We start from the raw sequence: 26,825 nt of genomic DNA on the forward strand, positions 1-26,825 counted from the left end.
AAACTTCCTATTTTCGCGGGGATATAAATAAAAACTCATCGGTTTTGTTTGAAATTGATTTCCTCATTAAACCCCAGATGTAACTTCTTGTTAAAATAGGTTCTTGTTGATAGTTTTCAGTCTAGGTTTTTTGATTTGTTTATTACAAATGTTCAAGGTCACACCAGACCAGCACAAAATACATGCACAAACATCAAATTTATTCCAGTTCCGAAATTCCTGGGTTTTTTTTATATTGCAAATAGAACAGACAAACATACATTGAAAATAATTTTATACTGGTAGAAATCATAAAAATCTATACAATTATTGTTCAATGACAGACAGATAAAATTGCAAAAATAATCTTCTCAAGAGACAGGATGTTGGAAACCTTGAATTTCCCTGTAAAGAATAAATTACAGTATCCGTAATGCCATGCATTTAAAGTTGTAATTTAATCAATTTTGTTGGAAATTGCAAATACAAATTATTTAAATGTTTACAAAGAGCATTTGGTGTGTTGCGAATATATTATAACATTTGGGAAGATTTAACCACGGCCCTCTGCCAAAACAAAGTAAGACTCAGAGAAGATTTATTCAATCCGGAACACTACTTAAAATAAACAGCCTAACATCTTCTAAAAAACAATTATGAGCAGCTTTGTGCTAAGAGAACAAGTATCCACCCAAAAATATAAGCAAAGTATGGCTTCTACTGCCCCCCCCCCCAAAAAAAAGCAAAAATTGTTTATTGACAAAATACGGAGACCGCCATCTTTAGGACTAGACAACTCAGTTGGTAGAACGCTCTCACAACGAAAAACTGAAAAAGTCTTGACCTTTTCAGCAAATAAAAAAATGGGAGTATGTCTCAAACTAGCGCGATTGTTGGGACTGGCCAAATTAATTCTTAAGACAGTAAAGTAGAGATGAGATTTGGGTCTTGAAAATTTACTCTATAAGCAGCATGGAGGTAGAAGTTATGGCCATTCTTGCTGTCCCACTTTGACCAGAAGAGGGCGACATTCAGTCAGTAAGTAGGTCCAGATCAACTTCATCAAGGATTCATTTAGTAGGTGCAGATCTCCAACTTCATTCAAGCCTATGTAGATCTTTTTTTGACCTCTTTGAATCAGTGACAATAATTCTTTGTACCTAATGGAAGATTTTGTTTTTAGAGTGTTTAGAAAAGTAGTCCGCCATTCAAATCAAGACGGATCAGAAACCAAGCACGACCCACTACTCTGCTCTATTTTGTGGCAATCTAAAAATGTTCAATAACTGTTCATTGTTGACCAACAGAGGGCGCATTCACTAGAGTTCAGAGTAAGAGTTTCAAGTCCGGGGCTTGATCGCTGAGTTCCATCCATTCATGAATATGATTCCTATCTCTGCCCATCTGTTTTACTGTCTCATCCATACGTCCATCAAAGAGTCCGAAAAGTCCTCCTGAAGAAAATTCAAAACAAATTCCTTCAATTAAAGATTTGAACACACAAAGACAACACTATTCACTGTTGAGACACTCTTTTAGAGAGACACCTGTGCATTACACCTCAATATAATTTCTTACCATATTGGTGCCTCCCTCAGGCTTGTGTATACATCTCTTTCTTCCAGGAGAAATAAGAGACAAATCTAGATGTCTTAGATAGTAACCAGTAGTAACCCCATTCCTCAACTCCTACTCTCCCAGCCTTCTATAGAAACCCCACAAGGGACAGCAGTTCTCAAACTAGTCTAAGGGCCATATCACCTGAGGCAATTTACAGGCAACCAGTTCCAGGCAATCTCCGAGAAGAGAATACATTCACATTAGACTTTTCTCATATTTTTCCAGGTAATTGCTTGGAAAATTACCCATTGCTGTGCCTCTAAATGGCTGCAAAAGTTGCCTCATATGACAAGGCCTAAAGCCCTTATGCTGATACCTGAATTGGCAGTTTCGGCTACAGCTATGGCCGTTGCTAAGAGCACCCTGTACTTCAACACATGCTGACACAGCTATCGGCCATACCTCTAGCCATAGCCGTAGCAGCTATGGCTGTTGCTAAAAGCACCCTGTACTTCAACACATGCTGACACAGCTATCAGCCATAACTCTAGCCATAGCCGTAGCAGCTATGGCTGTTGCTAAGAGCACCCTGTACTTCAACACATGCTGACACAGCTATCAGCCATAACTCTAGCCATAGCCGTAGCAGCTATGGCTGTTGCTAAAAGCACCCTGTACTTCAACACATGCTGACACAGCTATCAGCCATAACTCTAGCCATAGCCGTAGCAGCTATGGCTGGTGCTAAGAGCACCTTGTACTTCAACACATCCTGACACAGCTATCAGCCATAGCTCTAGCCATAGCCGTAGCTGCCATTTTGGAAAAAGCCCCACAAATTGATTTAACCATCTCACCTGTATGTATGAAGAGTATCTTGTTGCCTTTGAATAGTTGTGGTTGTTCCTTTGTTAGCCTGAGTAGATGATGGACGCTCTTACCAGTGTACACAGGTTCAATGATAACACCAGTCCTTCTACAAACCTCACCAACAAGATCTAGCAAAAGAAAAACCACAAAATGTCGGAGAAGTTTTAAGATTTAAATGGTTTGGATCATAAGAAAAACTATAGTAGTAAACTTGCAGGAACAACAATGAATAAAACTACTTTGGGTTGAGAGAAGTGCTGGCTCTGTGAAGGACCGATGTGGTCTCAACGTTTCGAACAGTATTCTGGAGAGAATTTTGAGTTCATATAGAACTCAATATCAGCAAATATTTGTGGATTTAAAAAATTGTACAAATTAGTTTGAACTCTTATAACCGCCGCCTCATCAGAGCTTACTGATCAAAACTTTAGTTGTTGGTTTTTAAAACCAACACTACTCAAAAAGAAATATTCACATGGTGTTACTGCAAACCTCTTAGCTAATACCATTTATTTAAATGTATAAAAAGACTTCTTTCAATGACTTCATTCTATTCTTGTTTTCTTATTTACCCAGTTCCTCTTGAGTTGACAGTCCGTAGCCTCTTCCTTTGACTCCATCTATTAAGTGGACAATATCTTCAGACTGCAGGACTTTACCATTGCTATCCTTCACATCGATTTCCCTCAAGACATCGTTGATCTGTTTAGAGTGGAACTCTGAGTCATCCGAGACGATGAAGCCATGGACTCTGTAAGAAACATTTTAATTTTCATATTCAGACAAGCATATGAAGCAGTTTGAGCCTACATTTGCTCTACACTGATTTATGCTAAAGCACCTCAGGTTGGGCATGAACCTACAACCTTCATATTCAACTGTTAATAGGAACTTTCTCAACACCCTAAGAGTATTTATAAACCTCTCAGCTCAGAGCTACTATCTCAAACCTTTACAACCTCCATTGATACTCCTTGGAGAAGAGAAGCAATTAAGGCCAGATGCCTTTCTTTATTAGCTGATCTAAAGATAGGTCTGTCATATCACAATGACTGCTGCTGGGTTGCACTTACTTCAGTCTGGAGCCAGTGAGATAGTTGGCAAGAGCCAGACCAGCAGTAGAACCACTGCTTCCACATGCAATGGCGATGTCTGTAAACTGGTCTGCAATACCCTAGGTCAAATTAAACCATAACCAAAATGATTGATTGTAAACAAGCTGTACGTATGTTGAACGCGTATAGTAGAATATATCTAAACTATTTGATTCAAACTGCCTCTGACTACTGGGCAAGCTCAGTGGTCTAGTGGGAAGACGCTATTTTAGCATGGTAAATGGCAAAAAAGGATTTCTCAAAAAAGTGAACAAACAACAAATCTGAATAGTTCTTGTAAAGCTTAAAAAAAGAAAGTGGTTTTGTAATGACTATGACCACAAAAACTAACTAGGCACAGCAAAGTATTGTTGAACAGAACAGTTTACCAGCCAAAATGACATTAAGTTTGCATTGTTGGGACTGGTTCCCCACTGCTTTACAAAGAAATGTGTCGAGCAGCATTTTCTGTTTAACATTTTTTATGACATTGGGCCCTAGTCAGCATTGGTTGTTTGGCTTTGTTTACCGAGTACCCTAATCAAATATATGCTAGGCATGGGTTTATGGGATGTGGGGTAATTGTGGGGTAATTGTGGGGTTATTGCAGGGTTATTAAAATGAGATCCTCACCTGATCCAGTAGTTCCCTGAATCCCTCCAGATAGCCGTATAAACCTATTGCTGTAGAGCCACCTATTGGTATTGGGTAGGCACTCTCACCCGTCTCCTCTCTGTATAGAAATCAACATTACTGGGTCACTAAAACTGGATCAATACTAAAAGTGGGTCAGTACTACAACTTTTTCAGTTCTCAAACTTAAGCTTCATCAGTACCATAAACTGGGTCGGTACTAAAACTGGGTCAAAATAAAACTGGGTCAGTACTATAAAATCGGGTCAGTACTAAAACTGGGTCACTAAGTGGCAAAAGCCATACCGCGTAATTTTTCCTGATTACATAGTTCGAACAAATTAACACACATTTCCGACAACATTAAAGTTACAAAAAGAGACTGTCGCCACCTAGTGCCCAGAACATTTCACATACAGAAGGAGTTCAAAAGCAATATAGAGTGTTGAAAACTTACTTTATTTTCTGTACCAGTTGATCCATACGTGGTTTTATATCTGTTGAATATTGAGACTTCTTAGGTAGCAGATAAACATGTGTTCCAATTAGACGGTTCAGGAACATATTAGCTGTACAAACAACTTCATTTGGATCCTGCATAGAATTGAGTTCAGTAAACATATTTTAATCAATTGGTTGACCATCTTGTTTGTCTTCCATTCAATTAAATGTAACTCAAACTGAGGCTGGCAGGAAAAATAAGTCTGGTCCCATTATAAAATGAGAATAAAGACTTTCCCTGTCACCATGAGGGTAGGGAACCAGACCACATCGGGATAAAGGTCAACTTAAAAAAGCTGGTACAGTTGATTCAAAGAACGTTCAGTGCATTTGAACTTACTGAGACGGGAGATCTAAGTAGAAGGTAGGGTTCCAGACCAAGCTGTCTTGTTGCTATGGCAGTAGCTCGACAATGATTTGATTGTGATGATCCACATGTGATGACGGAGGTACAGCCTTGATTTATGGCGTCGGCAAGGAGGAACTCAAGCTTACGAGCCTGTGTGGAGAATTGTGGAGAATAAATAGAATAACTCTTGGAGGAAAAGAAAATTAAGACACTTAGATGAGCCATTCGATGAACTTTGTAATATACCAGTATCAAATGTCTTGAGAAATAGTTGTGAAAAACTCCCCCCCCCCCCCAATTTAAGTTTTACTTTTGTTTATTGTGCCAATTCGTAAAGCAAAAGCACAGTGTACCACGGCAATTCCTGTGGGTGCTGTGGGTTATTTTGAGGCCTGCATTCTTGAGTTTTGTTAAGATAACTAAATTTCAACATCCATGTTAGAAATCAATTACTGTGACAACAAATCTTTCAGTGTCATCAAATTTCCTCACCTTGTTACCAGAAAGTTCACATCCTGTCAGGTCATCTCGTTTAATGTGGATTTCAAAATTGGCTGGAACGTTGGGAAGGTACCATCTCTGAATAGGGGTGACTCCATGGATGAGCTATAAATAATAATAACAAAAAGAGAATTTGGAAATGTTTGTCAAAGGAAATAATTATTGTTTAACCCAAGAAACAGAATACCATTGAGGCAATCCCCTAATGACCTATTAAGCCATTTCTTCAAAGTGCAATGACCTTGGGGAGTCATACTTGATATCCTAGATTACTCCACATATTGATGACCGCATTTCATGTAAATAATGTATTGGTACACCAGGGCCCTTCAGATTTATAGTTTGTTTCCCAATTATTTTACAATATCAAACTTCAAGTGTTGTTTGAAACTTTGAATAGTGTGGATAATAAGAAGTAACTATTTGTCAAACTTGCCAGTTACACCCTAATACAACCATGAGTGGGAAGTCTTTATGGCAGCACTTCAAACAGTATACTCTGCTCATCTTCAGCAAAAAGTATAGTTTGATTAATGTTGACATATTTTACAAAATGACACAGCTGACACTTGATTTTGTGTATTTTCTTCAGCCAGTATTGAAACTTAAGAGATAATCACCTTCTCGAGAGACATCTGTTCAACTTGTCAGACAGACTGACCTCCAGTGACCCGACCCTGACACCAAATACCCAGACAGTTATGGCCACACATTATCATATTATAATCTATGAACAAAGTGTGGGTCAACAGCTATCACAGTTATTATTTGCACACAGTTTTGTGCACAATTCTGGATATTTTCTCCTTTGTTGAATTGACTTAAGTTTCCCTACAGTACTTGATCAGGCTGTGAACATCGTTCTTGCTTGAATGGGCACAGCAATTTCCCTCTGTTAAGGGGCACTTCTATTGGGAAAATGTAAGCCTGTATTGGAACCTTGCAGATAGAGGGTACCACAGCAAAAGCACAGGACACTTCGGCAATTGAGTGGGTGCCGTGGGTTACTTTGAGACTGCTTTTATATATTGAGAGAATCTTAGACAAACTTTTCCCTATTTCATCCTAAGTGCTTGACATAAAATGATGACCATCCAGTGGCAATTGCACACAAAAGGCTATGCACATTGTACATTATATAGGTGGAATTTTAAATTTCTTAAGAATTCCGTGGGATATATTTCCAAGGAATGTGTTTTGTGTGAAAACTAAAAGGAATCCACATGCCAGACCAGAGCCAAGCTGAGTATACACAGCTAGCTGCGTCTACATCATAGCTCTGGATAGTACAACCACAAAGCACAGCACAGCATGACCTGGGCTGGTCTTGCATCATTCAAAAACCTGGCAAGAATTTAACTATAGCTCTGTCTGTTTGATATGGTACTCGGGTACCTGATAATGGCTAGGGTCAAGCCGTGTCCTTTGTAGTCTAATATTACACACCATGGGTAAATACTCCAATGTCAAACAATCGTCGTGAACAAATAGATACTTTGCACATTGAGAGGTAGGCATAACAGGTTTTTTCCTGGTTTATCTTGGTTCCAAGAAAAGAACTAACTGCCTTGTACAAACTACTAATATAAACTTATCTTACTTTTAAAAAGTTGGTGATCTTCACTCATTTTTGTAAAGTGTTCCTAAATGAAGGCTTTGTATGGTTTCTGACTGGTACCCCAAACAAGACAAATAGGGAAACCTCCAGTTAGGGGTACCCGGTACAATAGCTCACTAGGTAGAGCACTGGAATGTTGATTCAGCAGTCGTAGGTTCAAATCCCACTCTAGTAAATTTGTCTTTGTTCAACCCAAATTAGTGAAAATTTACCCAGTTGCAGTTTCCCTTTTATAGTGAGTTATAAGCATTCTATTTTGAGGGTAATAAAAACTTATAAAGACGAAATAAAGCTCTTTCTGAATAAACTTCACTTACCTTTACTCTGTACTTTGGAATAAGTTGAAGTTGTTTCATCCAATCAGCAGGATGATATTGCAATAAGAAATCTGAGGGTACCGGACCGTCGCAAGACGCTTCTCCGCCTCCATTCTCTATCAATGCAGTCCGTTTTATCATCTCTGTTTCCATTGCTGGTGAAGGATTCTTAAATGAACTCTCCTTCCGATGATGAAATCTCGTAACTGTGAATTGGCGACTGCACTGCACCCAGGTACCAAGATTCAAGATATAATGTGAACTACACGTGCCTTTTCTATTCAATGACTGTTTGCAAATACTCCATGGCCATGAGCTTAATGCATGGCCTGAAGGAATAGATCCTTGACATGGTGCCCAGTAACAACTGAATAGGTTCTTTATCTGAACAAATGATACCAGGGATCTAGCCATGGTGTTAAGGTCAAATTCAGGTCAAGTCAAGCCTGGCCTGAGGATGTGTGCATTATTAGTAGACACAGTGCCAATGAAATTACGCCCCCTGAGAATAGCTAGGGTACAATGTGCAGGTGTGCAGTGAGTCAACATCCGAAGCTAGCTCCATCTGTATAATTTGGACGTCCATAAAGTGTCACCTAGGAATAAAATGAACACTAACACACATTTTTATATCCTTCCCTAAACTGCAGATGTTACAGCCAGTGTTTGTACTTTGGTTGTGTCACTGTTTTTTACTAGACTTGAATGAGAAACCAGTTCCCCTTCCTTTTGTCTGGGGGCGAATTTGTCAGGGAGCGAGTTTGCTAGGGGGCCTGCAGCCGATTTCACGAAACGCTAGGATTAATCCTAACTTGAGTTAGGACGAGTAACCTCTCCTAACTTAGGATGGGTTCAATGCGTCCTAACGAATTTGGATACGGATCTGAACCCGTCCTAAGATTAATACTAAGTTAGGAAGAGTTTGTGAAATCGACGGCTGCCCCACGTACTCCTAGAACTACGAGGTTTGATCCGCTATCGTCTCCACGATAGCGGAACGAACCTCATAGTTCCATTCTTCCTCTCAATGATTTTTTTTTTTTGATGCATGCATGCTGCGTCAACAATGATGAGATTGAGATTATTCATTGTATAATTTTGTATTATGTTCAACATTTCTTTTTTGTTGTATGTATTGTTTTTTTGTTCTGCGCCTCGGAATAGGGTCTTGTACACTAGATAGATGGCGCATTATAAATGCATTATTATTATTATTATTATTATACAATCATGGAGGATTTTTACTAATAATACTGCAGTGTAACTGTACTTATTATTATTAACAATATAATGCAGTGAGTAGTGTGGTTGGGCTACATGGATTGAGCTAGTAAAATAGTAGTCTAGTAGTAGTAATAGTATGGTGGTATTAAGTGGGCTATTGTTAAATATAACAAGTAGAAGTAGTTAAAGTTTATAGTTAAATGTTTAATGGATGAAAGAATGTCGATCAAAATCTCATCAATGCTGGTGCTATGCTGTGCTACACTGAATGATGTAATGCTATACCTACAGCCCATGTAGAACATGATCAGCTCTGGCCATGCTCCCCTCAGCCTGAAAGTAGATTTGTTGTGATGTGACACAGAAACAAATCTACTTCAAAACAAAATAATTACCACCGTTAAACCAGCATAGCGCCCTCATTTTTGTGTTGGTGCAATAATTAAAAACACAGTCCACATGTCATGCATGCCAACCATAGAGCTCTATGATGCCAACACGAATAAATACGTCTGAAGATCATTTACTATAATCATGTAGTATGTACATGACTAAGCAGTGGACTGGTTAAGTTTACGGACGGTACTATCTATAGACTTGTGGACAAGTCGTTAAATCGGCCCCACGCGCTGAGATAGTGGTCTCGCGAGATCACTGCTCTCGCGCGAACTGATGGCTCCCCCGGCCCCGATTTCGACTCCTCATTAACGAGGAGTCGAAATCGGGGAGCCATCAGTTCGCGCGAGAGCAGTGATCTCGCGATTTAACGACTTGTCCACAAGTCTCTACTATCTACTGCATGATGAGAGTTGACTTGATCTTGGAAGGTAGACGTCCAAGATGAGTGCCAATAAACAGCGATTAAATGAGTCTTTAATCAACTATGACCCGCCTGAATGGGTTAGCAAGCTGGATAATCTACCCAAACATCATGTACAGGTTGGTGTTTTATTTAGTTTAGATTTTGTGGACCTTAAAACCATTTATTTAATTCGATCATGGAGGTAGAAATTTTGCAAAACTGCTGAATAAACAGATCGGATCTCACTGGGTGTCCTATGGACATGGTTGGAAAAATATTTATCGATTTGTTTAGATAGATAGTTTGGCGCAGTTCTGTACCTTTCACCATAGACCATGACCATATGAACACCTGCGAACCTGCTGCACTAAAAAATTAATATTTATGAATTGATATAAATATGATCAACTTGCATTCACCTTTTTAAATTAAAGGCAGTGGACACTATTGGTAATTACTCAAAATAGTTATCATCATAAAACCTTACTTGATTACGAGTAATGTAATGGGGAGAGGTTGATGGCATAAAACATTGTGAGAGACAGCTCCCTCTGAAGTGACGTAGTTTCCGAGAAAGAAGTAATTTCCCACGAATTTGATTTGAGACCTCAAGTTTAGAATTTGACGTCTCGAAATCAACCATCTAAACGAATACAACTTCGTGTGTCAAGGGTGTTTTTTTTCTTCATTGTTATCTCAAATTTTCTCAGAGGTTTATTTGTTATTTTATGCATATGTTTATATACACTAAGTGAGAAGACTGGTCTTTGACAATTACCATTAGTGTCCAGTGTCTTTAAAATTATAAAGCATACTCTTTCTCATACAAAAGAGTGAAACCTTTGATGTACTGCAATTTTTCTTTTTTGATAGCTTGTCCATCCAGACACCCCTATTCATCGATGGTATGTCCCAGGCGTTCCTGAAGATTTTGAGTTGTATATTAAACGCGACGATATGACAGGCTCACAGCTTTCAGGAAATAAGGTAAAGCCCACAAAATCACACGGATGCTAGAGAGGCAAAGGTCTCTGCCATGGCTTTCGAAAGTTGCCGGTTAACTTTGTAAAGATTTTCCAATGGAAGTGCCTTTTCTAAAATGAATAAGGACTTGCCCTTTCAAAGATGAAATCCTATGATTCAGTATGCAGCGAGTGGTGGGTGTGGCCTTTATTTAACTTAAACTCAAATTGACGTTTTAGAGGTGTGTTGATGTAAACTTTTCCCATGATGCAGTTGCAAAAAAATGCTGAAGAATTGCTTAATTGAGGGGGAATGTGAGGAGCCAAGTTATTGTTGAAAAGAAATAAAGATTTTGTTCTAAACTTTGAAAACCAAATTGTGGAGTTTAAAGTTATACTTAAATTTTCAATCAGGTACGGAAACTGGAGTTCTTGCTCGCTGATGCCATCTCAAAAGGATGTTCAACGATCATTACTTGTGGTGGTATTCAATCAAACCACAGCAGAGCTACAACCATCTCAGGTCATCAACTTGGACTCAAAACTCATCTTCTTCTCAAGAGTACAGAACTGGTACGTGTCAAGCAAGAATACAAATAAGTAGGTTTTGAAACTTTCATGGTGCGAGTATAATTAGGTGAGATTTGTGGTAGCACAATGTGTAAATCTCTTCTGAGTTGGTTCTGAAAAGAATCGGTGGTTGACAGCTCAATGTTATGATGAGTATGCTCTGATCGTCTTCATCATCCTGGCTTGCCTGTGTCAATGTGTCTTTTTTTTTTCCAGGACCCAGAGAAGGCAACTTGCAAAGGGAATGTCTTATTGGATCGTCTTGTAGGAACCCACATTCATCTGATTCCTGGAGATGCAGTTTATAATGAAGACATCCATCAAAGGATGGAAAACTTCAAGAAGAAAATTAGGTAAAACAAACAAAGTGTATTATCTGATTTGGTCTGGGGAATTGTGAAAAAAACCCAGGCTGTATCCATTGATATCCTCCTTCTTTTTCAAGCCTGGAAACTCAGCAAACTTACCCCCCCCCCTCCCATCCTTCTCATCTCCTCGCCCCCTTTGCAGAAATGTTTGCAAGAAAATAGTACACAAACTCATACTTTCAGGGTTTGCCCATTCAGTGACTGGTCAAAGGACCAGTTCTTAGCCTTCCATCTTACTAGTCCGTCACCTTTTGCACTGGTTCAAAGCCAGCAGACAACTGTTAATCTCAAACAGTTGTTTGTATTTTCCTCCAGTGAAGAGAAAGGTGAGAAGGCATATTCCATTCCATGTGGAGGGACCAACTCAATTGGACTCTTTGGCTACGTTCAAACATTCCAAGAGCTCCTTAAACAGGTACTAGCTTTATTTAAACTGTCTCTAGCCAACGGGCAATCTCAGTGGTATATGTTGTAAGATACTGCTCTAGAATTGCAAAGGTTGTTGTTTGAATCCCACTTAAGTAATATACCTGTGATTATTTTGTAGAACTCAGGACATCTGTGTATGGTAAAATCCAAATGATAAGGTACTAGCTTGATTTAACGGCGCATGGTTTGGGCAAAATATGTGATCGTCTGAGTTAATGGGAATTTAATTTATTTTGTAATTACGAAAAACTTGTTAAAGTTACTTCCTTTTTTTTATAGAAAGTCCCGGATAATTTCACAGACATTGCTGTTGCAGTTGGTAGTGGAGGAACGATTGGAGGACTAAGCATGTCTAACTATCTCAGCAACTCTCATCTTAGGTAAATTTTTGTAAAGAAGAAGCATGCAACCTTTTAGCTCATCAGGGCCCAATTTCATAGCTCTGCTTACCGCCGATTTCTACATTTGCAGGGCAAGCATTGAATTCTGCGCTCACTGTGTAAGTGAAATTGCCTTGTAACGTGGAAGATGCACTTACACAAGCAAACATTTCCTGATAACTTGTGAAATATGATGAGCAGAGTCATAAAACTAGTCCCAGGAGATAATTTGTTTTCTTGAATACTACTAGCATAGAACACTGAAAACTCTGTACAATGATTGGTGGGCATCTTTTTGTTCTCTTATGGGGAATAAAAAGTTGCAAATCTGAGATATTTTGTATAATCCAGAGGGAGAATCAATCAAAAACATCACTTGATATCTGTCCATCCTCTTTGTTTTCTTTTTGTTTTGTTTGCAGAATTCATGGGATGCTTGTTGGTGACACTGGGGAGTATTTCCACTCTGAGATAAACAAAGCCTTAGATGGTTTGAACTGGAGTCAGAAACACCCTGGGGTACAGTCTCAAGATATGTGTGAGATGTATGAAGAGGCACAGGGGCGGGGTTATGCACTCTCATCACCAGATGAATTAGGTAAGTAGCTAGAGTACTTCAAGATACCCATGGCCCGCCCCCACCCACTCCTCAAATATTCAACAACCACTGGACATTTTAGCTCTATCTAACTGACCAGAAATAATTAACACCAGAAAAAGTTGTTTTGTTCTTAAGTTTGTGTTGTGCTGACCAGTTATGATGTAGAGGTTTCGACTAGAAATCTTATTCCAAAATATTAAAGAAAACTTTCAAATATGGACAACTGATGCCTACACACCAGACTTCAAGACTGCAAATTTCAATTTACTGGATCACAATATTCTAAAGCTGATTGGTGTAAATGGTTAGCATGGTAACCAACAGTCAGAATGGAATTGGGTTACGGCACTGTATGTTTGTAAGCACAGGCAAGGGTTTAGGTATTCTGTTCACCATTATAGTTGACTGATTGAATAAATTTCCTTTGTTTGTACAGAGTTTATTAGTGCTGTTGCCGAGGCAACAGGCATCCTCCTCGATCCTGTATACACTGGGAAAGCAGCGTTTCACCTGATCAAAATGATGAAAGAAAAACCAGAATGCTTCAAGGGAAAGAAAGTTCTTTTCATCCATACAGGTAAACAACTTGGACAAATATAATACAACAGCTAAGCAAAACATTCTAAGCATCAAATGGTATGCGACATAATTGGTATGCAACATAAATGATTGAATGCTAAATATTTGATTTATTTCAGGTGGAATGTTTGCTTTGTTTGACGGACGGATGGATGACATGGTCAGAATGAAAGGTTCTCTCACAAACAGAATCGATGCATGGATTGACGTTGATAAAGTTCCAGAAATCAACTAAAACAAATCGGTATATTAAGCCAAAGGCTCTATATTAAAAGATATAAAGAGAAATATATACCTGAAAGGGATTATACTGAAGAATTTGCTTTTAAATATGCATCATGTTTAGTATTTTCAGAAAATATTTTAGAACAAAGGCTTTAGTTTTAGAATAGGTTCTCTTACAAACAGAAAGGATACATAGATTGACGTTGATAAAGTTCCAGATAAAGTTCTAGAAATGCTGTTTGTATGCCCATGGCTCTTCACATTATAATATTAAAACAGAAATATAAAGGTGAAGGTACTGAAGAAGCTGCTTTTAAATATGCATCATTTCAGGGTGATCCAATTGGATCCAAGTAAGATTTTATGTTTTCAGGTTTTCCTTTTGACAAGCAGATTTTATTCATGCTTTTATTGTAGTCAAGAAGTCATGCAGACTTTAAAGAAAGACATTTTTATTGCCAATTTAGTTTTGGTTGTCCATATCAGAAACATAAAATATAAATAAATACATAGTTTTCCCAAAGCGTTTCATTTACATGTACTGGTTTATTTACACATGCTACTTCCATCAAACAAGTATCTTATTTCTACACAAAACTACTACAAGGTTTTGAAACTACTACAAAATACTTCCAGATAAAAAATACACATTTTTAGCCACCCTCACATGCAGTATACTTGTGGAGGTGTCAGGTATATCAAGAAAACAGAGGGTGATATTTAAGATCGTTTGGGCATGATCTTAAGAGTTTCTTTTGATTAAGTTGTATCGGGTAAGAGTCGTTCCCGACAACAAGCTGAAAGTAGAATCCAAGGAGAATGTTTAAATGATGGCATTAACACCTTTGTGTAACCTCTGGGGTTTAGATTTCACAGAGCTTTTAGGAACAGTTTCCTCAGCTAGCTTTAGAGTAGAACACAATTTCTTTGTATGTGAAAAAAAAAAACCAACTGATTTTCCTAACCAAGCTGACTTATGGTCTTAAGGCCGAGTCACACTGCAGCGATACTGAAAACGATAACGATCACGGCGCAAAGAGAACGCATTTTATTGGTTGAATTGCTCCACGCAGAATACGCCAACGCTCATGCAACCAATCGAGGGCGTGCATTGTTAACATTCTCGTTTTCGTTATCGTTATCGAGGCCTGTGTGACCGGGCCTTTACTTGAGAGAAATTTCTCATCCCTGTTTCCCGGTTTCTTTATTGAAAACGAGATTAAAGATGATGATAATTTAAGTCAGTCAAAAAGAACTTGACTCTATGCTTTGGTTTAAAGAATCCCACACAAATGTTTAACAACAAAAACTATTAATGCTTTATTTTAAGAGGTTATTTTTGATATAAAATAAACCACTTCAATTCATAATAGTTTTCATGGTGAGTAGAAAGTTTGTTTAAGTTTTTACAAAGTGCGTTGACCCTGACATCAGTGGATATATTTGTCCATAAATCTCTTGTGGAATTCCGACCGGAGCGTGTCATTGATGAATTGTTTCTCCTTCTTGTCATCCTCTCCTCTCGCACAGTTCTTGAAGACGACATCATCATCCCATCTAAACAAAAAATAATATTACTGTTATACTAACGGTTTTCTTAAAATATTTTAATTCTTTTATAAGCGATCACCATGTAGGCATCACCCACTGGGAGCAAGGTTGGTAGAGAAGAATGAAGATTAAAACACATCGCTACTTGTCTTACAGTTCACCTTAGTACATTTATTAAATATTTGTAAATTGGTATTGGTATTTGTTTGTGTGTTTCAAATTTTGAATTGAAAGTCACCACTTGTGATGAAAATTTGCTCAAGCCAAAGTAGACCATTAACAAAAAAAAGCATTGTGTTTAGTTTACAACTCAGAAAATAGAATTAGCTGTTGTAAATTGCTTACCAACCCAAAAGGACCTACGGTATAAATGCAAACAATAGTTTTTACCCTAGCAGAGTCTTTGTAAAGGCTAAAGGGTGATGGTTAATCATATTTTTTTCCCTCAGATTTTCAAAACCATTTTGTAACTAATTTTGTTGTGTCCCGTCTTGTTTTAGACAAACCTTTTAGTGACTTTAAAGTCGCTTTTGTTTGAGTTTGACATCAGTGGATTGCCGCTTAGAATATTCTCCGTTCTGATTTTCTCCTCTTCAAGTTTCTTCTCTTGGTCCTAAAAGTAAAAAAAACAACATTGAAATGGAAGGATAAATAAATACTACTTCGACAAGTTTCTATATTTTCAAGTACTACAGCAAGAATGACTTTACAAAAGTAAAATTGGCCTTAAAAAATTGAGCTTAAATAGCTGGTTCTGGAGCCTCAATGAGCAGGGTTTTGTTTTTTGTCAAATTTGTTTTTCTATTTCCACCTTTTATTTCGATTTTATGTTGCCGATTTGATGAACAAATCTCAATGAGATATCGTTGGTGTTTGATTCTTTTTGCTGCTTAAAATGTGCGCAATAATGTATTATTAAAGCAAGTTTGCCTCTGAAAACGGAACATTTTTACCGCAAAGGCACGTTAGCATATAATGACATAGGTTTCTTGTGGTCCAGCCATGATGTTGTTGATTTTATTCTACTTGCAGCTTGACCTTTAGTGACCTTTGGTGACCTTACTGACCTTTCTAGCCTGCTCTAGGGATCTCTCTTTCTTGATCTTGTTAAGCTCAGCAAGCAGATCGGCCGTGTCGTCATCGCTGTCGGAGGAGTCGCTCTGAAATGTCATCAATACATAATGTTACTTTTGATAATAGTAATTTAACAATTGCTTGTTAGATTATTTGCTTAGCAATAAATTAATTATGCACTTGGGCTCTTGACCTTATTTCCCTAAGAAAGATTTTGGTATGTGCTTAGCAAAAGACAACCCTGACAATACACAAAAGTGCCTAAAAATTATGATTTTGTAGTATGGTTACAGAAGATAAGAAGAAGATGGCTGCAAATTACAACCATGAATCACACTTACATCTTCATCATCATCTTTATCGATTGGATCATCAGCATCCAGGTTTGCTGCAGGGATTTGTTCAATGCGTGGTCTCTTAGCACTGCCACTACTCACACTACTTGAAGAATCTACAAGTTTAAAAAATAAATGAGATGGCAATGTTAAATCATTATTTAGTCATTCATTAATTTCAGACAGTTCGGACTTTTTAAGACTAAAAACAACTAAGCCTCTTAACATAGAGCCAGAAAGAAGTGTTACGAAAGTAACAAATGACATGCACACTTTCTAATAGGAAACAGTTCGACTACAAAATTCTATCCCCTATGAAACATCAAGTCTACAAAGTGTACAAATACTTCAATTTAGTTCAATTTATTTATCATGTGAAAACACATGAAATTTGCTATCACTTGTACAGCACCAAAACATTGATTTTGAAAAAAACTGTAAAATAAAATAAAAATGCAACTAGAAAATTGTGTACACAAAGGTAAACAAAATTGATATCACAACAACAAGACGAGCCATTAGAGTTTTTTTTATAATGATAAATAATTGACCTCTATTCCCACGATCACCCCTCTTCTCCCTGGCTACAGCTCGTTCTCTCTCTTCCAGTTCTTTACGGAAGTCACGACGGCTGACGTCATCTGATGTTTCTTGTCCACTTTGCCTGAAACCAAACACAACTTTATCTGATCAAATGGAACTTCACAAGTCTACTGACGTAAAAAAGTTGTGAGATGTATGATTTGCAACCACTATATCATTGTAATTTTTAGTGTAAGTATTCAGGGTTTGTGCTTAACTTTTTCAGTGACTTGCCAGCAAGACCAGTTAGATTGTAATTATTTTGAATAGTCTGTCTGCTTTTTCAGTAGTTCATATTTGAAATGAAATATGGACGCTTTCATCACTGAACTAGCAAACAGGACCACTTGGAGAGTTTTGACTGGTCCTCAGAGGTTTTAACTAGCACTTAGCCAGAAGATAGGGCGAACGCTGGAATTGATTAAACAAATAATTTATTAAAACATTTAACATGAATCACACAATTTATATTGGAAATGACCACGGGGCGTGATTGATAACTTACCTGTATTTCAGTTTAGTGTGTGCAGGTAGATCTCGACTAGAATACTGCTTTGACATAGCACTCAGGTCACCCCCTTCACCCTTTCCTCGACCCCCCCGAGCGGGGGCAAAGGTCGGTCTGGCAGCTGTTGTCATCTTGCTTGATTATTAGTTCGTCTCAAGTTTAAAGTTAATGTGTAGCTTTGAGTCTACTGTTCCAAAATCCAGTGCAGAATCCTTACTGCTGGCTGCAAGCAGGTCAGTGTTATGTCTTGATACGAATCCTAACGTCTAGAACGGTTGATTTAATATCTGAAAACATCAAGGATCATCATGATTAAAACATATACATGCAAACAAATTACGCAGAACGATTTGTCTTAGAAGGGCCATTCAAAAAACAGATTTAACTTGTACAGTATTATTAATAATGACCTTATTTATAACATAAGTTACAACGCCTTAGTCCCCACTACAAATAAATAACAGTCAAAAATATAAATAAAATCCAGACAAACGAACAAATAACAAAGTCTTGATCGATGCCACATTCATAAAAATAATTCAAATCTTAAAATTAATTGGGATTCAACTTAATTACATACGGGGCATTTCTGTTAATTCAATGTAAGCATTTTACCTTTTTAATCTACCCTGATCCATTTACAAACTATAGAGTACGATTCAAAAGAATAAAAAGAATTACTAATGTCTAACTATTAAAACTAAGCATGAATGAAACGTTCATTTAAAGAAAAGGGTCGAGTTGACTAAGCGAGCGAGACAGCACGTCGAACAAAAAAGGTCACAGCTAACTCAGATTTTCCAGGCTAAATGAGACGTAACGGACCCTGTAGCATAACATATCTATTAAAAAGTACATGTTGTAGCATCGTCTGTAATATTTATAAACAAAATGTGTTACTTATACAAAATAGGGGAAAATACTCACACTTCACGATCAACACAATTTTGTCATGGACGGCGCCATCTTGAAAATAAATTGGGTCAAAGATTATTTCGCTGGTACCGAACAATCTGAAATTCTCTAGCATTGACATCAAAGGTAGTACACCAGTGAAATCAGTGAAAAACCAAAATACACAAAATCAAAAGAGCAGAAAAATAAAGCATCACTACAAAATAATCATGACGGCCGAAGTCGATTTTGATGCCGATAATTTCACCTCGCCATTCGATGATGGTGACCTAATGACAACACTGGCACCTGGAACAACTTGTACCTTATTTGATGGACATCAGGGGAAATGTGTAAGTTTAAACTGGTTGGAGAAATTCTAAGCTGAAAAAATTAAAAATAAAAGAAACTGACTTTGGTATGGAAAGAATGTGTCATCAACTGGCCGAGGTGGGCGGCAACTCGGCCCCGGTGGTGGTTAGTGAATAGCGGACAATTTTCCTTTTTAAAAAGTTATGCAGTTATTATACTAAAAAACATGTTTTTGTTGTTGTAAAACAAATTTAAATTGAATTTGAATAACCAGAGAAGTTATGACATTAAATTATATTAATTTATTTGGCTATTTGTTGACAATGTTTGATGTGTGTGGAGGATCCGATGGATGTGTAGAGCACAGCGGATGAATTACCCACATCTTTATAAAAGGGGCTTGGTTTGGCACAATTTCAGAATACCCGCCACTCCTGTGTTGCAAGAATTGTGGACGCCGTTGGCAGGAGGGAGATTACGCTTTCGCAACTAGTGTTGCAGATGTGTTTGATGTGTGGTTTTCTACCTAGAGTATACGTCTTTACTTACTTAGCCATAACCAGGAACTATTTAAGTATTATTAATAATAATATTGGGATGTTTCTCGGTGGCAGGGTATTCTGCATCACTCCTTTGCTTTTACTTTGGTCAGCGTGAATTATTATAAATAACTGATGATTTGATGAATTTTTCAGGATGCGGTGGTTGGAGTCAAGAAAGCAATGGCAGCATTGTCGCTGGTTGGGAGGTGAGTCAACAAAATCAAAAATATTTGATGAGAAAAATTTTAAAATTCGCCCGCCATCATTTCTGGTAATTAATTTTGAGTATGGTGGCCTAGGGATTGTGGGAGATTGTGATTTTGTGTTAAGCCATAGTTGCTAGGCATTGGCTATAGTATTGGATTATCTATTACACCTTGTTTTGTAATTGAGCAGTTGGGACTTCCATTTTGCAGTAGTGCCATTTAATCTAAACTGACTAAAAGGGAAATAAACTGACTAAAAGGAAAAGTTTGATGACCAATTAAACTTCTGTGCAGTCAAAACTTTTGTTACAAAATGTTGTAGTTTGTGATCATTGTGTTGTTTCTTGTTAATTAATTAAGGTTTGTTTCTTTTTTCCCGCAGTGTATTTATGATAGGAGTAATCTGGTTATTCAAGAAGCATGTAGTGTTTGTACAGAGACTGATTCTATATCTGACTATCGCTGCTTTCTTTGACAGTACGGCGTACTTAATGGTAAGTTTTATTCATCCTTAACTTATTCTTTAATGATTAGAAGACTCCTTTAATGAAGATTGTATTTTGTCTTGAGAAAGGTCTCCAACATCCCTTGTTTGAAAAGTTTAGCAAAGTGTATCCGTTGCTACTCGAACGTCATAATTTTCCAATCATTATAACCATTCAGTGTGTACTTAACTAGTTCAGTTGGAATATTTTGCTATGCAAGAATGAAATTGGTGGATGAAATCAATGAATGCAATTGTTCCCTGCCATTGTTAGAGATCTTTGCTTGAATTGTTTTGTTAAATTTCAAAGTATAATTTTTCAGAATATAAGTGTTTTTCCAGAACTGCATTAATTCGTTAATTATTACTCATTTCCCTGATTGTAGGCTAACGTTCAACCCGATGGTCCGCTTTGCGACTTTGAAGCTTTCTGGCTGTCTTTCTGGGGTATGTTTATTTTATTTCAAGGAATAATAATAATAATAGGTTCTTTTTTAGCATTTTATCTAAAAGGGCGTATGAAAGCACTCAGTATTTGTTCCCTACATTTGGAGCTAAGTGTTGGACTTAATCCTTTAAAGCATCATGTGTGAGCCTCAACATTTCCTGCGTAAATCAATACTAGTAAAGCTAGCTCAGTGCAATTCCTATGGGCTGCTGGTCATGAGTGGAGCCTGCTGGGTAAAGTGGGTGTGACTTACAGTGGAGTTATATCTCACTCTACAAACAGGATTTGATATTTCCAATTCAACTTCCTCTTTTGCAAATCATCAGATAACAAATGCTTACTTCCTGTGAAAAATAAAAAATGCAAAATTAAAATCAAATTTTTATGTTTGAAAAAGAGGAGTTGGCTGAAAATTTCACAGGGTTCATTTATTTTAATGCTGTTGCATATTTCTTTTTTTATTCTGGATGCATCTACAAAAATTTTGTTAAAAGTGTTGGGTTAATTATCAGACATGATGTATCGTTCTTATGTTATGTCTTTAAAAAGTAACTTACTTTGTTGTTAAGGTGGCAAGCAATGTACTCTTCAAGAATTGTGCATAAAATTTAAATGATTTTTGTTATTGTATATAAGGCTTATTTATGCATGAAAAGTTTTGTTTTAGAAACTGAGCTTTCAGTTTAGATTTATTATTACTTGTTTCTTTTAGAATTATACTTTTCTTTCTAGATTGGGCCGTGTTACTGTGGGTTACCTGCCTCACTGTCAACCTCTTTCTCATAGCAGTAAAAATGATAAGAACAGACCGATATGAAATGTAAGTATTACTAAAGTTTATGAATTTCATCTAAAACATAATATTCCTTTCAACCTTGACTGTTAACACTAACTTTACAAATGCAAAGAAGAGTTAATCACTGATGCTCAGACCCTTGCAGAATCTGTCTCAAAGGCTAAATGACAACACAATACACATAAATAGGTTTACTAGTGTAACAGATGAAAAGAAAGAGAGATAGGGAGAAAGCACACAGAAAAAGCAAGGTATTTTACAACTCCAAAATAGATGCAAAGTGTTTAATGCAATAAAATAGTTAACAGCCTCTTTGACCCTAGCAGAGTCTTTCTTGAAAGCTAAACAAAAATCAGAAATTTTCCCAAACTATTTGATATTACAGATGGTACCATGTGGTGTGTTGGACTACAGCACTATTTGTGTCACTACTTCCATTTATTGGAGACAACTATGGGCCAGCCGGGGCCTGGTGGTGAGTAAAAATGTCTCCCTCGTGGGTCTGAATTTGAATTATATAGTTGGCAAAGCATCCAAGTGGAAACATCACACCAACTTGGTTGTGTGACAAACTTTCTGCAGAACTTGTCAGAATCTTTCCAGAAATTGAAACTGTTTCCCTTTAGACTGTTTTGAGTTCCTATACATATAAACTTACAGGTCCTAACATTTAACCCTGATGGTTCAGAGGGCTTGGTATTTTAAACCAACAACCAACATTTCAGATTTTTCCTTAGCATCATTCTCTGCATAGCAAAAAGCAAATTAGGGCCACCGGTTGCAACAGTGTGACTTTATTGAAGTTGGGTTTGTTACCTGTGCTTCTGCTGAGCAATTTGTTTTCTGTGCTAAGCAAGTTTTTGTGCTCACAAGCTTTAAGAAATTGGGACCTGATCAGCTAATCCCCTGTACTGTGCAAAGTTTAGTGTACTTGCCTGTTTTCTCTCATACCACAATCAAGCTGCATGTCTAATTTCTACAAATGTTTTGTTTTCTTTAGCTGGATCAAGGAGGAAGCAACTGCCTGGAGATTCTTTGTGTAAGTTGGAACAATTTCTTCTTATTCTCATACTTTATATCTTCATCTTCCTTGACTCCAACCCTTAGGACCCAAACGCTTTACTTCAATGACATTTCTGATGTATAAATACTATTGTCTTAATTTGTTTCAGATGGTATGGGCCTTTGTTCATCATCATCATAGCAACATTCATCATGTACAGCTACATCATCTACGTCTTAAACAAAAAGGTAAACACACTTTAGCTACCTTGGCCGCAATTCATAAAGCTGTTTAGCACAGAAAATATTGCTTAGCAGAAACAGGGTTCCTGGCAAAATACAATGTGATGTATATTGTTTATGACTGGTTCCCTTCCGTGCCTATTGTTTGCTTAGCAGTTTTGTTGATATTTATTTTCCTTGTTGTTTTTATCCAGGTCAAGAGTTGGCAGGGTACATACGAACCCGAGATTGAAAGAAACAGACAGATTCTGAAAGCTGAGATTCGACCACTTCAAGCTTATCCATTTATCTATCTAGCTTTGTCTGTATTCCCGCTAATAAACAGGTAACGACAAGCCTCTCTCCTGTCCCTCCAACCCCTTTCCTAATTGTGCGATTCCTAAACATTTTGAGCAGTCTTAAGTCCAGCTACACCCTTGCTCTACAAACTCAACCCCAGTTGTGCCATTTAATAACAATGATAATAGTAATCTGTTTTTATATAGCGCTTTATACACTGTGTCTGAAAACACTTCCAACATTATTACCTCTGATCACTGGGCCACATAACACTTCTTCTGGTGTGTGAACCTGTTTTTAGTTGAGTAGTGTTGATTCTGAAAAGAATGGGGATTGATATATATTATGGAATAGCTTTTACTTGGGAAAAAAGTGACCTTTCCCTTAAAGCAATGATTTTTCCAGTTTGGTTTTAGACGTTTCTAATTTTTGTTTTCAATTATGTTATTTGTAGAATCCAGAATGCTGTGAAGCCTGGTCAGCCTGTGTTTGCGTTGGTGATTCTACATGCTTTAACATCTCCTTTACAGGGATTGGTTAATGCTGTAGTATATGGAATGGATAGAGAGACTCGCAGTAGACTCACATGGATGCAGATTAAGGTAAGACAAATCTGCTAACCAGAATGAGATTACCAGCCAACTTATCATATATACTAACGTGTATACATTGTAACTGGTATTTTGTAACTGGTATCCTGCTCATTTCTGTTTAGCAGGCATTTGTTCAGCAATATTTTCTGCTTAAGTAGCTTTATGAAATTGGGCCCTGTTTTTAGGGGATCAGGTTGGCTCTGTGGTTTATTTACCTGCCTTTCACCTTTGTGAACCCCGGTTCAAATCCCACCTCAGACCGGAGCCTTGCATGTGGGTTGGGTGTTCAGTTGCTACCTGATTGTCTGGGTTTTCCCTATTGGGGTTTTCTTCCAATTTACTCCTGGGTGATGAGAAGCAATTATGGTCGATAATTATGATCAACGTCTTTTTTTTTATGACCCCACTACCAGCATTTGTCAAGTGCAATGATACACTGCTTAACTTCAACATTCTTTTCTGCTTTGTTAACTTAAATACTAACTTAGTCAGTCATTGTTGTACGAAATAAACACATGTTTAGTCTCTGTGTATCTTTGTCTATGTTTCTTCATTGTTGAGTAGTTTGTGCATAATAGACTTGTATAATGCTGTGGCTATCTCTGTCAGACACCCTGTGTACATCCGTGGCAATGTTAGTACTATTCTGCATTGTAAAGGGATCTGACTAAAACTTCCACTGTCGGTTTGGGGTACATTTGTACAAGTGAATTTAAAAAGGAAATGTGGGAAGGTAGTGCGTTCTGCTCTACCAGCCAGGCTCCTAGTGGATGATACCAATGCCTACTATACATCCTTACGTAGTGTGAAGCGGATAACCGTGTTCTAGCCCCAGGAGTAGTTGGCAACGTGCTCCTAGGGCCAGTTGATTTGGGTTGATAGTCAAAATCAGTTTTGTAGTCCTAACTTGAAGTGAGTTGGCTATCTCAACAAAAAAAAGGAAACAAATTAATTTTGTTTAAATGGCTTCACCGGGATAAATGTCTTCCTAAATGAAAGCATTCAATTTTGATTGATTTTCGTCAATTACTATATTGTGTGGGCTAACTCTTTTCCAACCCCTTCCTGCCTTTCCAACCCCTCTGCTTATCTCTACCCTACACCTCTCGTTCTGGTTCCATGTACATTCACCCCTTGCCACCAATCTCCACTTTTCATCGACAGGGGGCATACCAGGGTCGCGCGGCCCACCAACAGATCCGTGAATACCCACTAGTGTCCGTGCCGGAGACACCCGAACTTGAAGACGTCAGCCCTCTGGCAATGAAGCCTCTTAAACACTCCATGTAAAACATATACAGTTAGTATTTCAGCAAGTTTGCGTGGCTTAGTGGAAAAAAAAAGATTGTGAAATGTGTGTTGAGAATTTGCCTTTTTCACTATGGTGTCACTCCCTCCCATGTTATGATCATTTGCACTAACTAAATGTAGTTCTTTTATTTTCGCTTGTTTTTGTTTTGATTGTTCATCATTTCTTTTCAATAGTAATAAACAGATTGGTATTAAAACAAACACCGTCAAATCATGCTTGGCATTTTTCTCAGCAAGTTCAAAGCCCACATTACCTTGGTTTGTATGCCCGGTAGTCTCACTCAAAAATGTTCTCTTAATAAAACACCTTTTAAACAATTTAAAAAATTAACTTTGAGTAGTTTTACTTCAGATCTTTCCTTCTGTTTAATCATGCAACCATTTTCTGGTGCCTTGTGTCTGTTATTCATTTTTCACCCCAGTACGCCCTCCCCCATTTATTATTTTCCCAAACCAGTGATGAATCTTTTCTTTTTCAAGATTCTGTAGGTGGTGCTTGCTTCCATGGTTGTAATTATGTTTAATTGATTAGCATGAACCATGCATTTCTATATTGTTTTAGTTTACTGAACTCTCTTATTTTTTCCTCAATTTTGTTTGCATGAACTTAGCTTCAATGAAATGTATAAACATATCTTTATAATGAGGGTCGATTGTAACTCCATTCGTGAAGTAACCACCAACCCGTAACAGACCCACATGTAATACAGCGACAAACTATGAATAATAAAATAAAAAATTAAATTAAGATAATAAGGTGACATACATAGAGATTCGTTGTGATTTTTTGGTAATTGAGTAATTTGAGGTTGTTAATTTGTCAGAGGTACTTTTTCACGAGAAATTAGAGTCATTTGTAGCAAACTGCTTACCAACCAAAAGGACCTATGGTATAAATGCAAACAAAATAGTTCATGAACTGGGCCCTATTTCATAGAGCTGCTCAAGCCGAAATTTATGCTTGAATATTTTATGCCCAGCAGAAATGAGCAGGATACCAGTCACAAATTGTACATTTGACATGGCAGTTTGGCTGGTAACCTTATTCTGGTAAGCATATCTTGTGCTTAGCTAACTTTCTGTGCTTAAGCAGCTCTATGAAATTAGGCCCTGACATTTTGACCCTAGCAGAGTCTTACATTTTTATGCATTTGTTTGTGCAGAGCAATTTCATCAACCGTCTAACCAAAGACACCCAGATCAAGGAGTACCCATTACCTTCTGAAGATGAACCCAGGGTCCAAGATGTTCCTGCCCAAATGGAAGGAAGCGACGATAACTTGAGATCACCGGCTGAGGTTCACATCAGTGAAGGATCGGCAGGTGGAGACGATGTAATGACGGATATCAATCTATCAGGAGACTCGTAAGAAGGAACTTGACTCTTAAAGATGTTAATTTGTTAAATTTGCATCAGGGATAAAGAGTATTATTTAGTTTGACCCTTACACCGATGTGTGTAAGTGCTGTATACTCAGTTCTGTCCAGAGTTCTGTGAACAAAAACACAGGCAGTTTGAATCTCATATTTTTTTGCAGCAGGTACACTAATCCAAATCAAGGCCCAATTAATGGCTCTGCTTACCGCTGAATTATGTGCTTACAATCGCCATTCTCTGCTGACTGTGCAAGCACCAGATTTCTGCCTAGTAAAGTCGAGTAGGCACAGGCACAAGTACAAATTCCCTGCTAACCTGTGAAATATGCTTGATGTAAGCGCGGAATTGCCTGCTTGCGCAAGGTTAGCACTGATTCTTTGCTTTTGGTAAGCAGAGCCATGAAATAGGGCGCTGAAGTATTGACCTTGATGTAGGTATCAAAGATGCCCAGTTGAAATTGGAACACCTTAAACACCTTGATGTAGGTATCAAAGATGCCCAGTTGAAATTGGAACACCTTAAACACCTTGATGTAGGTATCAAAGATGCCCAGTTGAAATTGGAACACCTTAAACACCTTGATGTAGGTATCAAAGATGCCCAGTTGAAATTGGAACACCTTAAACACCTTGATGTAGGTATCAAAGATGCCCAGTTGAAATTGGAACACCTTAAACACCTTGATGTAGGTATCAAAGATGCCCAGTTGAAATTGGAACACCTTA

At 37.7% G+C, this 26,825-nt stretch overlaps 4 protein-coding genes across 9 annotated transcripts; 2 read left to right on the top strand and 2 right to left on the bottom strand.

Moving 5' to 3' along the window:
* Positions 1 to 184: 184 nt before the first annotated feature.
* On the bottom strand, positions 185 to 9,080 carry LOC117298972 (bifunctional D-cysteine desulfhydrase/1-aminocyclopropane-1-carboxylate deaminase, mitochondrial-like). Of its 3 annotated transcripts, none has more exons than XM_033782369.1 (10): positions 8,936 to 9,080; positions 7,423 to 8,018; positions 5,479 to 5,592; positions 4,978 to 5,136; positions 4,594 to 4,730; positions 4,137 to 4,236; positions 3,483 to 3,583; positions 2,982 to 3,160; positions 2,397 to 2,537; positions 185 to 1,433 (listed from the first exon to the last, which is right to left on the bottom strand). In XM_033782369.1, the coding sequence occupies exons 2-10, from the start codon at positions 7,834 to 7,836 to the stop codon at positions 1,306 to 1,308; spliced, it is 1,473 nt and encodes a 490-aa protein (XP_033638260.1). In that variant the 5' UTR covers positions 7,837 to 8,018; positions 8,936 to 9,080; the 3' UTR covers positions 185 to 1,305. The 3 variants fall into 3 exon arrangements, with proteins under 3 accessions (XP_033638260.1, XP_033638261.1, XP_033638262.1); XM_033782370.1 differs by having other exon boundaries at positions 8,932 to 9,080; XM_033782371.1 differs by having other exon boundaries at positions 7,423 to 7,647; positions 8,936 to 9,076.
* LOC117298974 (bifunctional D-cysteine desulfhydrase/1-aminocyclopropane-1-carboxylate deaminase, mitochondrial-like) lies at positions 3,074 to 14,509 on the top strand. Of its 2 annotated transcripts, none has more exons than XM_033782373.1 (9): positions 3,074 to 3,162; positions 10,322 to 10,435; positions 10,825 to 10,983; positions 11,197 to 11,333; positions 11,664 to 11,763; positions 12,057 to 12,157; positions 12,580 to 12,755; positions 13,195 to 13,335; positions 13,457 to 14,509. In XM_033782373.1, exons 1-9 carry the CDS (start codon positions 3,154 to 3,156, stop codon positions 13,570 to 13,572), a joined length of 1,053 nt encoding a protein of 350 aa, XP_033638264.1. In that variant the 5' UTR covers positions 3,074 to 3,153; the 3' UTR covers positions 13,573 to 14,509. The 2 variants fall into 2 exon arrangements, with proteins under 2 accessions (XP_033638264.1, XP_033638263.1); XM_033782372.1 differs by lacking the exon at positions 3,074 to 3,162 and adding an exon at positions 9,367 to 9,585.
* A 168-nt stretch (positions 14,510 to 14,677) lies between these two features.
* On the bottom strand, positions 14,678 to 18,847 carry LOC117298977 (spliceosome-associated protein CWC15 homolog). Its single transcript, XM_033782379.1, has 8 exons — positions 18,832 to 18,847; positions 18,540 to 18,578; positions 17,610 to 17,899; positions 17,074 to 17,186; positions 16,529 to 16,638; positions 16,181 to 16,273; positions 15,620 to 15,726; positions 14,678 to 15,119 (listed from the first exon to the last, which is right to left on the bottom strand). The coding sequence occupies exons 3-8, from the start codon at positions 17,741 to 17,743 to the stop codon at positions 14,993 to 14,995; spliced, it is 684 nt and encodes a 227-aa protein (XP_033638270.1). The 5' UTR covers positions 17,744 to 17,899; positions 18,540 to 18,578; positions 18,832 to 18,847; the 3' UTR covers positions 14,678 to 14,992.
* Positions 18,657 to 26,814, top strand: LOC117298975 (cyclic AMP receptor-like protein A). 3 transcript variants are annotated; one of them, XM_033782376.1, is made up of 12 exons: positions 18,657 to 18,859; positions 19,514 to 19,566; positions 19,949 to 20,060; positions 20,437 to 20,497; positions 21,231 to 21,318; positions 21,680 to 21,769; positions 22,295 to 22,333; positions 22,467 to 22,545; positions 22,734 to 22,864; positions 23,273 to 23,420; positions 24,576 to 24,697; positions 25,886 to 25,997. In XM_033782376.1, the coding sequence occupies exons 1-12, from the start codon at positions 18,737 to 18,739 to the stop codon at positions 25,905 to 25,907; spliced, it is 1,068 nt and encodes a 355-aa protein (XP_033638267.1). In that variant the 5' UTR covers positions 18,657 to 18,736; the 3' UTR covers positions 25,908 to 25,997. The 3 variants fall into 3 exon arrangements, with proteins under 3 accessions (XP_033638267.1, XP_033638268.1, XP_033638265.1); XM_033782377.1 differs by having other exon boundaries at positions 18,658 to 18,859; positions 24,576 to 24,711; positions 25,886 to 25,974; XM_033782374.1 differs by lacking the exon at positions 24,576 to 24,697 and having other exon boundaries at positions 18,659 to 18,859; positions 25,886 to 26,814.
* The last annotated feature ends 11 nt before the right edge of the window (positions 26,815 to 26,825 follow it).

The sequence above is a fragment of the Asterias rubens genome, chromosome 13 (assembly GCF_902459465.1).
Source record: "Asterias rubens chromosome 13, eAstRub1.3, whole genome shotgun sequence".
Taxonomy (NCBI): Eukaryota; Metazoa; Echinodermata; class Asteroidea; order Forcipulatida; family Asteriidae; genus Asterias; species Asterias rubens.

What these genes read in the sequence shown, in the direction of transcription:
- LOC117298972 (XM_033782369.1), bottom strand. Translation starts at nt 7,836, where the DNA reads ATGGCTAGATCCCTGGTATCATTTGTTCAGATAAAGAACCTATTCAGT. An exon ending in TTCCAAAGTACAGAGTAAAG is followed by an intron (nt 5,593 to 7,422) that starts GTAAGTGAAGTT and finishes TATTATTTATAG; the next exon opens with CTCATCCATGGAGTCACCCC. An exon ending in TACTTAGATCTCCCGTCTCA is followed by an intron (nt 4,731 to 4,977) that starts GTAAGTTCAAAT and finishes AATTCTATGCAG; the next exon opens with GATCCAAATGAAGTTGTTTG.
- LOC117298974 (XM_033782372.1), top strand. Translation starts at nt 9,487, where the DNA reads ATGAGTGCCAATAAACAGCGATTAAATGAGTCTTTAATCAACTATGAC. An exon ending in TACCCAAACATCATGTACAG is followed by an intron (nt 9,586 to 10,321) that starts GTTGGTGTTTTA and finishes CTTTTTTGATAG; the next exon opens with CTTGTCCATCCAGACACCCC. An exon ending in AACTTCAAGAAGAAAATTAG is followed by an intron (nt 11,334 to 11,663) that starts GTAAAACAAACA and finishes ATTTTCCTCCAG; the next exon opens with TGAAGAGAAAGGTGAGAAGG.
- LOC117298977 (XM_033782379.1), bottom strand. Translation starts at nt 17,743, where the DNA reads ATGACAACAGCTGCCAGACCGACCTTTGCCCCCGCTCGGGGGGGTCGA. An exon ending in GGGTGATCGTGGGAATAGAG is followed by an intron (nt 16,639 to 17,073) that starts GTCAATTATTTA and finishes TTAAACTTGTAG; the next exon opens with ATTCTTCAAGTAGTGTGAGT. An exon ending in GACTTTAAAGTCACTAAAAG is followed by an intron (nt 15,120 to 15,619) that starts GTTTGTCTAAAA and finishes TTTTTTGTTTAG; the next exon opens with ATGGGATGATGATGTCGTCT.
- LOC117298975 (XM_033782374.1), top strand. Translation starts at nt 18,737, where the DNA reads ATGACGGCCGAAGTCGATTTTGATGCCGATAATTTCACCTCGCCATTC. An exon ending in ATGGACATCAGGGGAAATGT is followed by an intron (nt 18,860 to 19,513) that starts GTAAGTTTAAAC and finishes TGAATTTTTCAG; the next exon opens with GATGCGGTGGTTGGAGTCAA. An exon ending in GTATTCCCGCTAATAAACAG is followed by an intron (nt 22,865 to 23,272) that starts GTAACGACAAGC and finishes TGTTATTTGTAG; the next exon opens with AATCCAGAATGCTGTGAAGC.